The 17,330-nt window shown below is 39.6% G+C and overlaps 1 protein-coding gene across 1 annotated transcript in view; it reads left to right on the top strand.

Moving 5' to 3' along the window:
• Positions 1-8,882: 8,882 nt before the first annotated feature.
• The window catches only part of Nup54 (nuclear pore complex protein Nup54), a 180,668-nt gene continuing 172,220 nt past the window's right edge, over positions 8,883-17,330 (top strand). The window contains exon 1 of the mRNA XM_090390364.1: positions 8,883-8,982. Coding sequence (XP_090246490.1) covers positions 8,886-8,982 — 97 coding nt within the window. The 5' untranslated portion in view covers positions 8,883-8,885. The remainder of the gene's footprint in view (positions 8,983-17,330) is intronic.

Raw genomic sequence — 17,330 nt, forward strand, 5'->3', positions numbered from 1 at the left:
GCCTCCAGGGGATGCAAGATTTGACCAATTTTAGACAATTCACATGTACTGTATTGTCTAAAAATACTAAATAATTTTTTGTATTTTTTATTTTTTTTAATTATTATTATTTTCTTTTTCTTCTCTTTCTTTAGCCGGTATCCCAGTCTGGGCAACTGCTGGTATGATTTTATTTATATTTTTTTACTTTTATTTATTTATTTATTTTTTTTTTTTTTTCTATTACTTTTATTTTTTCTTCTACCTTTATCTATAATTTTTTATTATCTTATTTTCCTTTATTTTTTTTTAAATTTATTTGTTATTTTTTATTATTATTTTATTTGTTATTTTTTATTATTATTTTATTTGTTATTTATTATTTTTTTTCTCTATGCTGATACCCTTGTTTGGGTTGCTGTGGGTACAGGATTTGCTGGCACCTACTGGTATAGCGCTACCTCCGGTGGGTGCGAGACTTCTTCCTCTTCACAGCAGACAAAGATTGTAATGATTGTAATGGTCTATCTCCTCTTGGCTAGAGACATATCTAGTTGTGGTCCATCGCCCCGTGGTGTAGACGGGCACCGGGCACGCTTCCCAGGAGATCGCCTGCCCGGTGGCAAAGAGGGCAAAAACAACTAAACAACACAACACACAATAAACGCAAACGTAACACTATACACGTTTCTGGCCATTCTACACATTTTTGTATCATCCCAGAGTAACATGGCGGAGATGAACTAATGCTCCTGGAGCCACCGTAAAGAAAATGGTATACATGTCTACATGGCCATGCATTAGGCAATAAAACTGCTTCTGCTGCAGAATGAACATACTGTATTACGAACTAAAGGGACGTTCCACAGTTTACCAAGTCCGTAACATATTTACAACCGATTCCCACATACTGAACAGAAATCGAGCTGATCAATTGCTTTCAATTTTCATAGCCAGTGGAAAGATTAAGGCATATTCCCGAGGTGGATAATATCCTGCGGTCATTCTGTGTTCTCCGGTTACACCTTATTAGAGAATCAGGAGACAATGATTTTCCTTTATTCTGAAAATTAATCTGTTGTTTCAAAGAAATGAGTCATCCATACTTTAAGTAAATTTCATCTATCTCTGTTTACATTGTAGGTACAAGTGGGCCCATGTACAGATTAGGGAATTAAAAAAAAGAAATCGCTTTAAAATTGTAAGATTACAGAGACCATGCAAGTCCCCCCCCCTTTCTACGGTGACGCCGAGGCTAGCGCCTCATATGCCTGTTCATAAGTACTGCCCTGAACATGGTAGATATTTAAAACAAAAAATGAAGCTCCTTTATGCCAAACTCTGCAGAGTAATAAGAATGAAATGAGGGATCAAAGGATGGTCACTGAACACGTTATATATTATTATTTCTCCCTGATTGGGGGTTCCACCTCGTGACGAGTATTGCTACAAAATACACGGTGTGGTTGTTGTTCTGTCTGGTGTTACTGTTGGTTAAGGAACTCTCTGACTATACTACAAGTGTTCAGGATTGCGACTTTGTGGAGTTCCTTGTAGGTGTTCGCTGGGACACTTATTGCTGCTAGGCTGTTATGGGGTCCTTGGCATCAATGAGTGCCAAGGACCTTGCTGCGAATGAATGAGTGTGGTTGGCACTAATGATATTAAGTGTAAGAGATCTGCGGATTTACTTAACACGTACAGGTCAATGCTGAAAAAAAGTCGCGAATTAGGGATAAATTTGAAAGTGTCTGCAATCCTGACCAGACGTGACAGGAGGAAATATTTGATGAGAGAATTGTCAATAAATTGGGCCCTGGAGAATTTGTGCAAGGCTGGAGGGGTAGAATTTTTCTCAGGGTGGCCTGCGCTTGTTAACAGGAGAGATTACTTCTACAGGGATGGAATACACTTAAATAGAAAGGGTGCAAGAATATTTGCAGATGCTATGGAGGCAATGTCAGTTGGGTCAAAAAACTGCTATATTGGGGGGATTCACAGAAAAAGCGATTAATAGCGATTAAAAAGCGATTAACAGCCACAGGCAGAGGTGGAAGTGATTCTTGCAATGCTTCTATTGAAAGCAGACTGGAAAGCAAGTTGATGGGGTTTTCTGCAACTGCTGTGAGACATCATGGAACAAGTAAATACATGGGCTCTGTTAGTGTAACTAAAAGTAAGAACATGTAAGAAAATGCATGTATACTTGTAGGTACACGAATGCGAATAGAAAAATAAATTTGATGAATTTGAAGTGCTGGCCAAGACAACAAAGGCGGATATTGTCGGGACATCAGAGACTTGGTTATTGTCACACAGATATATGGAATGCAGAATTGGAATTTGGGTCGTACATTGCATACAGAAAGGATAGACAGGATAGAAAAGGAGGAGGGATTATGCTGTTAGTTAAAAAAACACAAAATCTAAGGAAGTGCATCCAGCAAACATAGATAAACAGTGCACTGTGCAGACAGTTTGGTGTGACAGAAGCGCTGGAAAAGCAAAAATGAGGGTCGGAGTTTGTTATAGGTCTATTGACTGCGTAGAATGAACAACTTACAGAGGAATAGTGGGCCAATATATCAGAGTGTGTTATAATGCGGGATTTTCACTTCCAAGATATTCACTGGAACTTGTAGATTGGTCATCGCAAACTAGAAAGACTTTTGTGGATTTATTGGATGATTGTTTCTCCAGCAGCATGATCGAGAGGCAATCAGAGGGACTAATATTCTTGATCTGATTACAAGCAGTCATTATTCATTTACATTATTCATTCATTTACTTAAAGATGCAATCACCATCAGGGGTAAAGGGAAGGAATGTTTGCTTTCGTAATGGTGACTGCAGTAGTCTCAGAGTTTATTGAAATTCTATAAAGTGGGACCAACTGATGATGTTACGAACAGCAAATTTTAAACGGGAAGCATTCAAGGAATTAATCTTAGAAGCTACTGTGCCTTTCATACCAAATAAGAAATACTGTTCAAGGATTAGGCCCATTGGATGTCAGGTGAACTAGCGAGACACGTGGCAGAAAAGAAAAATGCATGGGATGCATATAAATTATCAGGTGACACAGAAGCCTATGGTAGATAGAAGCTAGTCTGTAATGAAGTCGTGAAGGAGGTTAGGCAACCGAAGGCAGATGATGCGCAATCTTTTCCAAAGGATGCAAAGAAAAACAGCAAATACTACTTTACTTATATATACACTATAAAAGGAACGGGAAGAATCAGATTGGTCCGATTGATATCGATGGTTTGTAGTGGAGGGAATCGTATCGGGAAGTGGAGAATAGAAGTTTATTAAACTCTAACAGGAAGCTAATTAATTTTGCAATAACTGAGAGCAAAATGGAGGAGAAATTGTTGAAGTTAACCTTAAGAAAATAACACGGGGTGAATGGAATCTACCCAGTTCTATTAAAGGAGGCGACAAAGAAAGTAGGCAAATCGTTGGCTATAATTATGAGAGTATCATTGCACTCAGGGGAGGTTTCCACGGACTGGAGATGTGCAAATGTATCTCAAATTCACAAATTCACATTTTGCTGGCAGAGATAAGGTGATTATACTCTTGTATAAGGCAATGCTCAGATCACACCTCAGTGAGATATGAAGTTTTCTGAAAAGTGCAGACAGGTTGCCAGAGAATGATATACAGAAATTTTGCTAGCAGAGATAAGGGGGTGATTATCCCCTTTGTATAAGGCAATGGTCAAGACACACCTTGAGTACTGCGTATAGGTCTGGAAACCTCATTTTAGGGAGGGTGTAGATTTGCTCGAACGAGTACATAGAAGGGCAACAAGACTGCTGAGGTAACAAAGGGGTGCTCTTACGAAGAAAGGCTTCAGTTCGGCAAATTGCAGCGTCTGGAGACTAGTCACCTCCGAGGTGATCTGATTGAGGTGTATAAGGCCTTGAATGGATTGAGCAGACTCAATGCTGATGGGATTCTTCCGCTTGCTCAGATTACAATCCTGAGGATGCATGAAGTGAAATTGAGGAAAGACAGTTGTCAAACAGATGTGCGGAAATTTGTCTTTAGCTGGCGGGTAGTTGATTGCTGGAAGAAACTTCCATCTGTCGTTGTGGAAGTTGATAGCTTAAATAAATCGAAGGAAGAAGTGGACAAACAGGTTTTGAAGTCTCAAAACCCTGTATTCAGCAATCAGGATGCGGCCTAGCCATTACCTTGTACGATGAGACAATCATCACTTTATCGCTGCTAGCAAAGTAACTGAATATCATTAACAAAACCAAAATACTATCCTAGCACTCTGTCTGCACTGCTCAGAGAATTTGATATCTCACTGCATAAATTCCCCAGCCTTTTTCGATTTTCCACTACTTTAGAATAGTTCCACATAGTTGGTACATTAATCTGGGATTATTGCTACTTATATGCAGTACACTTAATTTGTTAATTAACTTCAGCCTGTCTACCTCATTTTCAGGATTTTTATTTTTAGTAATCAAGATAAGCTATTTTGCAGTAGCTTATCTTGATTACTGATATGTAATTAAGAATTTTATCATCTGCAAACTTAGACATTAAGCTTGATATATATCTTCACCAATATTATTAATAAAAATGGAAAACAACAATGGGCCCAGTTATGAATTCTAGCTGAATAAATTGGTAACAATTATTCCATGAAGAACAGAGTCCATCAATAACCAATCACTGGCTTCTCTCCCCAACCACCCCTTTATTCAGAGCAAAAACTTGCCCTTAATGCCATATTACTCCAACTTACATTGTTGTTTTTTATGCGCAACGTGTCAATAAATTTCTTAAATCGAAGTACATGTCATCAAAATTATTTATTGCATCCAGTTACTGCATCATGGTATAAAATCAGAGTGGCACGACGAGGTTGTCCGTTAACAAATCGACGCTGTGAATTCAGCATAATAATAAGCTTTCCTGTTTAATGGTCCTGCTATACGTCTTTAATCGCGAAAAGATTTGATTCCAATCTATTTGTTGAAACAGAAGTTAAGCTATTTGTAATTACCGATGGCACCGGTTGATCCACTTTTGTGAATCAGGAATATATTCGCATATCTCCAGTCCATACAGTTGCCCCTGAATTCAAAAATGCTCTCATAATTATGACTAAGGTTTGCTTACCACCTTTAAAAAAATTAAATTTTCTGTTTATACTCCGGCACGACAACCAAGTCAATAGAGTTTACAATAAATTGTCGATATAAATATTTATCGTATTTTGCGGTCAGGGGCTTGAACCAATGTCCACTCAAGGAACGCGTGCTAAGCACTTTCGTTCCTAACCAGTCGGCTATGTCAGGCCTTAACCTCCCTTTATATTATTGGATAAATCCGATCCAACGCAAAAAAAAAAAAAAAAAAAATATATATATATATATATATATATACAGGGTGACTACCAGTGCGACAAATTTGCAGGAGATGTAGGGGGCACAAAGACGAATCGGAATCACATAGCATTGCAGGGTCCGAAATGCCTTCGTCATGCGGTAGAGAACGTTGAACGGGAGGTCGCGTAAACAGCGATTCCGCTGGAAGTCAGCATTTGCGAACCGTTTCTGTTGAAGAAACCAAGTAACAAAAGTCCTCCGGAGTGGATAATCCGCAGGCTCCAATGATTGGACGCGTTGCAGATGGTATGAACTCATTTGGTTTGTTGACAGTATCCTCCATACAGTGGATTGGGAAATACCCAATCGTTGGCCTATCGCTCGAATACCCGTACTCGGATTGCCTTCTCCAAGACGTTGGACATTCTCCTCATTGTCTGGCGTCCTCGTCGTTCGCTCTCGATTCATGGTACCTCTCGTGAAACAACCAGTCTCATGTAACCTTCTTTGCACACGTGCGAAAATCGTATGACGAGGAGCACGCCTGTGCGGGAAACGTTCCTGGTACAAGCGCAGAGCAGCGTGCCCGTTACAGTCCACAGCTCCATATGCGAGGTGCAGGTCGGCCAGTTCAAAGTTTGAATACTCGTTCATCCTACTGCCTCGGGAACCGGTTCGCAAATGCTGACTTCCAGCGGGATCGCTGGAAGTCAGCATTCCATACAAGATCCAAATGGTCCAAGCTTTACTACCCCAAGATACTCAGCAGCGCCTGCAGTACGCCATTCGATTTCAACACCTAGCCAGAGATAACAACAACTTTTTGAACAACTTGATAATGTGTGATGAGGCCCATTTTCATTTAAACGGCTACATCAACAAACAAAACTGCAGATTTTTGGGTACTGAGAATCCCAGGGAATTATATCAGCATCAATTGCATCTCCAAAAATGCACTGTTTGGTGCGTGTTATGGCTGAAAGAGTTATCGGCCCCTATTTCTTTGAAAATGACGAAGGTCAGCTAGAAAGAATCAACGGAGCTCTGTATAGGACAATGCTTGAAATTTTTTTACGCCCAGCGGTCGAAGATAATCAGGAGGTACGGTTCCAACAGGGTGGAGCTACTGCGCACACTGCCAGGGCGACGGTTAACCTCCTGCGAGAAATTTTCGGTGAACGAATAATTTCAAAAAATGCTGAATTTGTTTGACCTCACGTTCACTTGATTTGACGGCTCCAGACTTCTTTTTGTGGGGCTACTTGAAAGAACGAGTTTACATAAATAAACCTCGAACAATTCAAGAACTTAAGGAGAACATTCGAGCCGAAATCCGACGTTTTCGGCTCGAATGAAACCTTGAAACCTTGCGTACGGTCATGGAAAATGCTGTGGAAAGAGCCTGTATTTGTGAGCAGGAAAATGGTGGTCATTTGAGGGATGCTGTTTTTCACACATAATACTAAAAAAATCCATTAATTATATTTCCAAATAAAATAATATAAAAACATGTGTTTGTAAAAGTTATCTTTGTTTTATATCATTCAGTCTTTCAGTGGCCACCCTGTATTAGGTTCACCCGTAATTGATTACATATACCCATATATGTATTTTGCCAGTAAATTGCATGTGCTCTCTAGTCGATTTGCCTGTTTGTTGGACGAAAAACCCCAGTTTCTGGGAGAAAAACCTTGCTATCTTCGCCTAGGACCGAATAACCCATCCACGGAGTGAAAAAAGCCCATTAAAGAGTTATCGACGGGATTTGAAACCGAGTCTTTTCCACCAGGTGTGGGGAGGACGGTGACTATACGACTGTGCTACCAGCGCAGACATGCGTTCCAACCCAAAAAGTTCAAATTGAAATTATTATATTAGGGCCACGTGTAATCTCTTACATCTACCCATATATGTATTATGACTGTAAACTCCATATGTCCTCTGGTCGATTCGCCTGTTTTGCTAGACCAAAACAGTTTCTGGGAGAATAACCTTGCTATCTTCACCTGAGACCGAATAACTCAGCCACGGAGTGAAAAAAAGCCCATTAAAGTTCCTCGAGTCATCGACGGGATTCGAATGGGCCTTTTCCACCCGGTGTGGGGAGGACGGCGACGATACCACTGTGCCTGCACAGACATGCATTCCAGCACAGTCACTTTTTTACGTTTAGTTTGATCAATTTCTGTTCCACTCTCTTCTCAGTCATCAACGTGTTTTCAAAATCATTTAGGTCCCCACTGGAGGTTAATAAACTTCTGGCATCCCCTTCCCTAACGAATTTCTTTTTTGTATGAAGGTTGATGCAAAATACCTATGAAATTTGTCAGCAGCCTGAGCATGATCATCAATAGTTAAACCATCAACATGAAGTGGACCAACGTGATTCAGCCCCTTCCATCTACTGTTAGTTTAAATAAAGAAGTCTTTGTTGCTTTTTGTCCAGAGACTTCTCGCAATTTTCCTTAGCTTGCCTAATCTCATCTGTGTCTTGATTACAGACTAGTTTATATCTGCTTTATGCTCCTATATCATCTGATATTTTATATGCATTCCATATATTTTTCTTCGTCAAGTTTCGTCAGTTCATCTGATATCCCTTTAGGTCTAATCCTTGAACAGTCTTTCTTAGTTGGTATGAAAAGCCTAGTAGCTTCTACGACTGGTTACTTCAATTCTTTCCATTTAGAATTTGCTCTTGGTAATACATCAATTTGTCCCACTGCATAGTATTTAAAATCTATTTGAAAGCAGTGTAGTCACCCTTACGAAACGCTCTTCCCTTTATTCTTGACAGCAGTTGTCTTTAAGTAAATCCTATATCAGTGTACTCTGACCACCACTCTCGTATCCAGGTATCGTTATAATCATCATAATGGGAGGCATGACGAGCAGACAACTAGCTTTTTGAGTGTTTTTTTTTTTTTGGACAGGCCTAGGAACAATTATACGCATGGTTAAGGGGGGAATATGCCCCTCTACTCTCCCCTGAATACATTCTGGGTGACCACTGCCACTAGTGGTTTTTTTACCTGCTGATTCTTAATGCATTATAAAAAATCTCTGCTGAATTGAATAATTACTTAATTGACTTGATTAATCTTGATTAGTTTTGATTAACTTGTATTGATATTATAAATAGTCTTACAATGTGGCTACGTTAGTCGGTCTCCAACGAGGGTTGGATGGTTTTTCTCCAGGAAGTTCTTATTTTACATCCAGCAAATCGACCACAGAACGCACGCAATTTATAGACATAAGTACTATATATTCGGCACAATACGGCTTGAGTCGCTAATGCGACCTTGGAATAACAACAGCTGCTCTCAGTAGTCGTATTACAAAAACTGTGCTTGCTAAAAAAAACTGAGGAAAAAATCATACTATTATATTATATTTGAAATTCGCGGGGAAAACATGTTTAGAAAAATGTATTTACATCTTTGATACAAAAATTTAAAAAATAATAAACTTTTATTTTGTTGACCTGTGTAATACATACTTAAAATTAATTATATTAACGTTTGTCACTAGAGGGCATATTGTTATGCAATGGCGGGGTTTAACTTTGGATCATCTACTTTTCCTTCTACGCAAACTACTACCCCATCCTTTGGAGCTTTTGGTGCAGCCTCATCTTCTACTCCAGGTATATTTGTTTCTCGAATGTTGCTAAGATTTATATGCGTATTTAATTAGAGTAAGATCAGAGTAATTAGAGTAAGATTGTACCGTAATATGACGCTTTAAACAATCACCCTGTCTTTAAAAGGCGCACTATAGCCCCAGCAGCTCGTGCGCCATTAAACCCCCATCACTCACTCACTCAGTCTTTAAAAACAACGTTTTCCTTTTTTATTATTATTAGCTATATGGTGCAAGGAAGCCTAAGGCTTATGCTGCACCAGCCAAAACAAAATTCCCGAGTTACCCTGAGAGAGTGAGTGTCAAAAGTAGACGGGAATCACCAAGAAAGAGAAGAAGGATGATATCTAGCTCAGGACCCTGGGTGTACCAAGCCCATAATCACCAGATGTGAGCCCCCGGGGTTTACGCTAATTGAACGTATTTTATCAATAGCGCATATCACAGAGGAAGTATAGACCATTGCAGCTTTTTCCATTTGTTTAGAAATTAATTATTTTTATTTTTTTTTTAAATATTTTCTGGTCTGTGCTTGCAGGAGAGATTGCTTCTACAGGAATGGGATACACTTGAATAGAAAGGGCTTAAGATTATTTGCCGATGATATCTAGGCAGTGTTAGGTGGGTCGGAAAACTACTAGCTTGGGGGGGGGGGGGGAATTCATAGACTAATAATTAGCAATAGCAGGCCGAGGTGACAATAATTCTTTTACTGCTTCTATTGGAATGAGGAGCAGCCAGGAAAGAAAGGTACTGGTGATTTTCAGGACTGCTGGGAGGCATAATGGAACAAGTAAAGGTTATATCCAGATAAATTAACCGCAGGGGCTCCCATCTGGTGAGTATGGGCTTGCGCACACCCAGGGTCCTGAGTTGGATATAATCATTCTTCTCTTTCTTGGTGATTCCTTTCTACTTCTCTCTCCCCCTCTATCAGGGTAACTTGGAAACTTTTTTTTGGCTGGTGCAGTATAAGCCTCAGGCTTCCTTGCACTGTATGTCTAATAATAATGGGTACACCTCCAGAGAAAGTGGCTTCTTTTGCTTGAATCCATCCCGAATTACTGGCCTAAACTAACATAACCTTTTTTTCACTACCAAAAATGAAAGTCTATTAAAAAAAAACCACAATTTTTCTTGAATCTGCCCAAAATTTGGCCATGCCCACAATGCAGTGATAAGGTGTATCCATAATCAGTTGTTCAGCCAAGTAAATACATTGGCTTTGTTAGGATAAGTGAGAGTAAGAACAGCTGCATGTACACCAGTGCTAGGAGTTTAGTAAATAAATTTGATGAATTTGAGGTGCTGGCCAAGATTTCAAAGGCGCATATTGTTGTTATATCCCAGATACATGGTGTCACATGAATATAAGGAATATAGAATTGGAATTTGGGGAATACAGTGTGTACAGAAAGGATAGCCAGGATAGGAAAGGAGGTGGGTATGCTGTTAGTTAAGAAACACAAACTCTATAATGAGTGCATCCAGCTGACATAGGTGCACAGAGCAATGTCAATGTCAGTTTGGTGTGACATAAGATGACTATGGAGGTCTGAGACAGTTTATAAAGTCTGTACAGTGGGACCAACTGATGATGATGTTACAAACAGCAAATTCTAAATGGGAAGCATTCAAAGAATTAATCTTGGAAGCTACTAGGATTTCATACCAACTAAGAAATATTGTTCAAGATTTAGGCCTAAATGGTTGTCAGATGAACTAATGAGACATGCGGCAGAGAAGAAAAATGCTTGTGATATATATAAATTAATAGGTGGCACAGAAGCCTGTGGAAGATATAAGCTGGTCTCTAATCAAGTCACAAAGGAGATTAGGCAGGCAAAGGCAGATTATGAGAAATCTTTGGCAAAGGATGCAAAGAAAAACAGTGAAGAGTTCTTTACTCATGTAAACTCTAGAAGGAAGGGGATAAATCAGATTGGTCCACTTGATATTGATGGTCCAACTGTTGATGATCCTGCTCAGGTGGCTAACAAACTGAATGAGTATTTTGCATCTACGTTTACACATGAGTTATTCAGAGAGGGGAATACCAGAGGTGTATTAAACTATAGTAGTGAGTTAAATGATTTTTTAATAGCTGAGAGCAAAGTTGAGGTGAAATTGTTGAAGATAAACATAAAAAATGCACCTGGTGTGGATGGGATCTATCCAGTTATATTAAAGGAGGCAGCAAAGGAAGTAAGCAAACCCTTAGCCATAAATATGAGAGCTCTCTTGGACTCAGCGGTGGTACCCTTGGACTGGACATGTGCAAATGTGACCCCAATTCACAAGGGAGGATCAAAGGGTGACACGAATAATTACAGACCTGTTTGTTTAACTTCTGTTCTGGGAAAATTAATGTAGTCACTGGTTAAAAAAGCACTGCAGGATCATCTAGACAACACTTCGGTTATAGTTCGGACACAGCATGGGTTTGTTAAGGAGGAAGTCTTGTCTGCCCAATTTGATTGGATACTATGATGTGGTCAAAAAGGAACAGGATGCAAAAAATAAATTTGATATCATATACTTCGATCTTATGAAAGCTTTTGATACTGTTGCACATGGAAGACTGCTGTACAAATTGGAGCAGCATGGCATTAAGGGCAAAATGCTGCTATGGATGGTTCAGTGGGGGAAGAGAGAGAATGTTAATCAATGGACTCTACTCTTCATGGACTAATGTTATTAGTGGAGTCCCCCAGGGTTCAGTGTTGGGTCCATTGTCGTTTTCTGTATTTATTAATGATATTGTTGAAGGTATATCAGGCTTAATGTCTTTAGTTTGCAGATGATACGAAGGTTGTCAGTGTTGTCAATGACAGTACACTACTGCAAGAGGATCTAGAAATGCTGAGCAGATGGGCTGAGAGGTGGCAACTGAAGTTTAACATTGACAAATGTAAATTACTGCATATGAGTAGCAGTAACCCAAGATTAACATACCAACTGTGTGGTACTACACTGACAGTGGTAGAGAATGAAAAGGACCTAGGGTAATTTTGCAGACAAATATGAAGTTTTCTGAGCATTGCAGACAGTCTGCAAGAGTAGCTCATGGTGTCTTGTCAATGATATACAGGAATTTTTCCAGCAGGGATAAGGATGTGATTATCCCCTTGTATAAGGCAATGGTCAGGCCACACCTTGAGTAGTGTATACAGGTCTGTAGGCCTCATTTTAGGAAGGATGTAGAGCTGCTGGAATGAGTACAGAGAAGGGCAACAAGATTAGTGAATGGAACAAATGGGTTGCTCTTAGCAAGATTTGCAGATCACGGTGTCTGGTGACTAGGCACATGTGAGGCGATCTGATTGAGGTGTATAAGGCTTTGAATTGTTTGAGCAAGCTCAATGCTGATGGGATTTTTCCACTTGCCCAGATTATCTCTTGAGGGGACATGAATTAAAATTGAGGAAAGACAGTAGAACAGATGTGCAGAAATTTGTATTTAGCCAGTTTTCCAGAAATCAATGGAATTGATTTCTGGAACAAACTTCCATCTGTTGTAGAAGTGGACAGCTTAAAAAAATTCAATGCAGAACTACACAAACATTTGGAGCAAATGGATAGGTGAAATGGGAAGTGGTTTTTTTTTGACTGATGCTGTATAAGTTTGCTTTCTTGCATCATATGCCTCTACTAATGCTAATAATCTGTGGGAAAGCAAAATTGAGAATAGAAGTTTGTGTTAGGCCTTATGACTCTGATGAGCACAATGAACAACTGTACAGAGTAATAGTGGGCCAGTAAATTCAGATTGTCTAAAAATGGGGGATTTTAACTTCCCAGATATTGATTGGAACTTGTGAGTTTTTCACTCGCACACTAGCAAGATTTTGTGGATTTATTGGATGATTGCTTTCTACAGCAGCATGTTCGAGAGACAACTAGAGGGAGTAATACTCTTGATCTGATTATCAGCAGTAATTCTTCTTGTATTAGGAATCTGCATATAAAGAAATCACTAAGTGGCAGTGATCACAGTGTGCTGATGTGGGATTTTCTTAAAGATGTAACTACCATCAGGTATAAAGTGAAGGCTGTTTGCATTCATAAAGGTGACTATGGAGGGCTCACATAGTTTTTAAATTATATACTGTGGAACCAAGTGTTGGCGTTACCAACAGCAAATTCTAAATGGAAGCATTTGAGGACGTAATCATGCAAGCTACTAGGCTTTTTGTATCAACTAAGAAATACTGTTCAAGGTTTAGGCCTAAATGCATGTCAGATGAATTAATGAGACTCGTGGGAGAAAAGAAAAATGCATGAGATACATATACATTATCAGGTGACACAGAAGACTATGGTAGATACAGGGTGATTCATTACCATGACAAACTTGCAGGAGGTGTTGGAGGCACAAAGACGAATCGGCGCCTCCGTAGCCAGGTGGGAAGGAGCAGCAGTGCGTAGCACACGCTTCTTGATTAGACCGGGGTTCGAGCCCGTCACCACCAAATACGGAGGATGCGGAAAGGTCAGGGAATGACCACCGCATATCCCGGAGCAATATGGCCTTAGTTGCTAATGCTCCTAAAAACCAAATAACAAACAACACAACAAACAACAGAGACGAATCAGAATCACATAGCATTGCAAAGTCTGAAATGCCTTCGTCATGCGGTAGAGGATGTTGAACGAGATGTCGTGTGAACAGCGATCCCGCTGGAAGTCAGCATTTGCAAACCGTTTCTGTTGAAGAAACCAAGTAGCAAAAGTCCTCCAGAGTGGATAATCCGCAGGCTCCAATGATTGGACACGTTGCAGATGGTATGAACTCATTTGGTTTGTTGACAGTATCCTCCATACAGTGGATTGGGAAATACCCAATCGTTGGCCTATCGCTCGAGTACTCGTACTCGGATTGCCTTCTGCAAGATGTAGGACATTCTCCTCATTGTCTGGCATCCTCATCGTTCGCTCTCGATTCATGGTACCTCTCGTGAAACAACCAGTCTCACGTAACCTTCTGTGCACACGTGCGTAAATCATATGACGAGGAGCACGCCTGTGCGGGAAACGTTCCTGGTACAAGTGCAGAGCAGCGTGCCCATTACAGTCCACAGCTCCATATGCGAGGTGCATGTCGGCCAGTTCAAACGTTTGAATACTCGTCCATCCTACTGCCTCGGGAACCGGTTTGCACATGCTGACTTCCAGCAGGATCGCTGTTCACGCGACCTCCCGTTCAACGTCCTCTACCGCATGACGAGGGCATTTCGGACCCTGCAATGCTATGTGATTCCGATTCGTCTTTGTGCCCCCCTACACCTCCTGCAAGTTTGACACACTGGTAGTGAATCACCCTGTATAAGCTAGTCTGTAATCAAGTCACAATGCAGGTTAGGCAAGCGAAGGCTGATTACGAGAAATCCTTGACAAAGGATGCAAAGAAAAACAACAAAGACTTCTTTACTTCTAGAAGGAAGTCGATGAATTAGATTGGTTCAATTGTTAATGATCCTACTGAGGTAGCTGACAAGCTGAATGAGTATTTTGCATCTACATTCACACATGAGGAATTCTGTTAGGAAGGGTAGAACAGAAGTTTATTAAAATATTGTATTAATGAAGAGCAAAGTGGAGGAGAAATTTTTAAGTTAAACCTAAGAAAACACTTGGGATGTAAGGGATCTCCAGGAATAATCTTGTTATATTAAGGGAGGCAGCAAGGGAAGTAAGTAAAAACTTAGCCATAATTATGAGAGCATACTTGAATTCAGGTTAGGTCCACGTGGACTGGAGAAGTGCAAATGTATCCCTAATTCACAAAGGCAGATTAAAGGGTGACACGAGTAATTACAGACCTGTTGGTTTAACTTTTGTTATGGGAAAAATAATGGAGTCACTGGTTATAGAAGCATTTCTGGATTATCTAGACAAGACTGCAATATAGTTCAGACACAGCATGGGTTTGTTAACAGGAAGACGTGTCTGACCAATTTGATCGGATATACTATGATGTGGTCACAAAGGAACTGGATGCAAAAAATAATTTTGATATTACAGGCTTGCCTCGATTAATTTGTTCCGCGACTGCATCACACAAAACTGAAACATGTTAATTGAATATAACTATCAATAGAAAAAATTATAATTGGTCCATTAACTTAAGCAACATCCATAAAGAATTTTAAAAATACCATTTAAATAAATTTTTAACTCTATAACATGTAAAAGATAAAGAAAATAATTGTAGAATTAAATGTTTATTGCATAAAATACATAATGAAGACATTATTTGTTACAGAAATATTTTAACGGTGTTGGATTTCTTTTTTTTTTTTTTTTTTTTTATCAATCAATTTCCGAGAGCTGACAACAATCTTATCTAGGCCATGCATGGCAAAATAAATATCGTAGAAAAAATATTGCATAGAACCTAAAACCTTTTGTTTGTGGTTCTCTGTGATACGAAAAATTACATCTAGTTCTTTTACAGTTATCTCCTTTGTGATAGCATTTTCATCTGGCTCATTTAAAAATTTAGAATTAAGTGTCTGCTTTCAATGGTTGATGGAACATACTGAGGCATGCAGCTGTCAAATGTTTGTTTATTGCCCATCAGATGCTCAGTAAGCTTATCGTGTGATTCAAATATTTTTTAACTATCACATAAAAAAAAGATCGCATTAACTGGAAATTTGCATCGTGTAAAGTAAAAAGTGGTATAATTTTTTTTCAAATAGCAGTAACTGAAAACGTGTTAATCAAACTCTCGTCATGCGAGGCCTGGCTCAATATACTTGGATTTCAGGAAAGCTTTTGATACTGTTGCACATGGTAGCCTACTAGGCGCCTCCATAGCCAGGTAGGCAGGAGCAGCAGTGCATAGCACACACACTTCTTGATTAGACCGGGGTTCGAGCCTGTGCCCACCAAATACGGAGGATGTGGAAAGGTCAGGGAATGATCACCGCATATCCCCTTGGAGCAATATGGCCTTAGCTGCTAATGCTCCTAAAAAAAAAAAAAAAAAAAAAAACAAATAACAAATAACCAAATGGTAGACTATACAAATTGGAGCATTATAGCATTAAGGTAAAGTTGCTGCTACGGTTAAAGAGATGGTTGAGTGGGAAAAGACGGAGACTGGTAATCTGTGGACACTGCCCTTCGTGGACTAATGTTATTAGTGGAGTCCCTCAGCATTTGGTGTTGGGGCCCATTGTTGTTTTCTGTATTTCTGTATTTATCAGTGATATTGATGAAGGTATATCGGGCCTAATGTCCAAGTTTGCAGATGATGCAAATGTTAACAGGGTTGTTAATGACAGCACAATGCTGCAACAGGATCAAGAACGGTTGAGAAGATGGGCTGAGAGATGGCAACTGAAGTTTTAAAGTACTGCATATTGGTAGCAGTAACCCCAGAGTAATGTACCAACTGAGTGTGATACTATCCTCAGGGTAGTATACAATGTAAAGGACCTGTGTGTAATTGTTCAGTCAGATATGAAGTGCTCTGAGTAGTGGAGACAGGCTGCCAGAGCAAGTCATGGTGTCTTGTCAATGATATACAGGAATTTTGCTAGCAGGGATAAGGGTGTGATTGTCCCCTCATATAAGGCAATGGTCAGGCCACACCTTGAGTACTGTATACAAGTCTGGAGGCCTCATTTTAGGAAAGATGTGGAGATGCTGGAATGAATACAGAGAAGGCAACAAGATTAGTGAGTGGAACAAAAGGAACAAAAGGTTGGTGTTACCAAGAAAGGCTTAAGTTCTGCAAATTGCAGCTTCTGAGACTAGGCACTTGCGAGGTGATCTAATTGAGGTGTATAAGACCTGGAATGGATTGAGCAAGCTCATTGCTAATTGGATCCTTGCGCTTGCTCAGATTATGCACCCGAGATGGCATAAATTCAAATTGAGGAAAGACAATTATAGAATAGATGTGCAGAAATTTGCCTTTAGCCAGTGGGTGGTTGATAGTTTTAACAAACTTCCATCCGTCGTAGTGGATGTCAGCAACTTAAATAAGTTGCTGACATCCAAGGCAGAATTAGACAAACATTTGGATTGAATGTAATTCATTTGGGATGAAATGATGCTAATGCTAACCATCTACTATTACATGCAGAGAGTGGTCAGAGAGAAAACTTTATATCAGTTGCAAAAACAGTTTAATATCTATAAGATGGGAACATGTTTAGAAGGCTTTTATGCTATGTATGATGATAAGCCTTAAAAATGTCAAGAGTAACTTCTTGAGATTCACCAAACTTTTACATTGAATTTGTCCATAGATCTTTCAGATCTGGATCTCTCGCTTGGCATCAGTATTGTTCAAAATTCTTTTGACTGAAAACCATAGAAGGCATTGTGTAGAGTTCA

Source organism: Mastigoproctus giganteus, chromosome 2 (genome assembly GCF_048544385.1).
Source record: "Mastigoproctus giganteus isolate SK-2022 chromosome 2, ASM4854438v1, whole genome shotgun sequence".
NCBI classification, from domain to species: Eukaryota; Metazoa; Arthropoda; class Arachnida; order Uropygi; family Thelyphonidae; genus Mastigoproctus; species Mastigoproctus giganteus.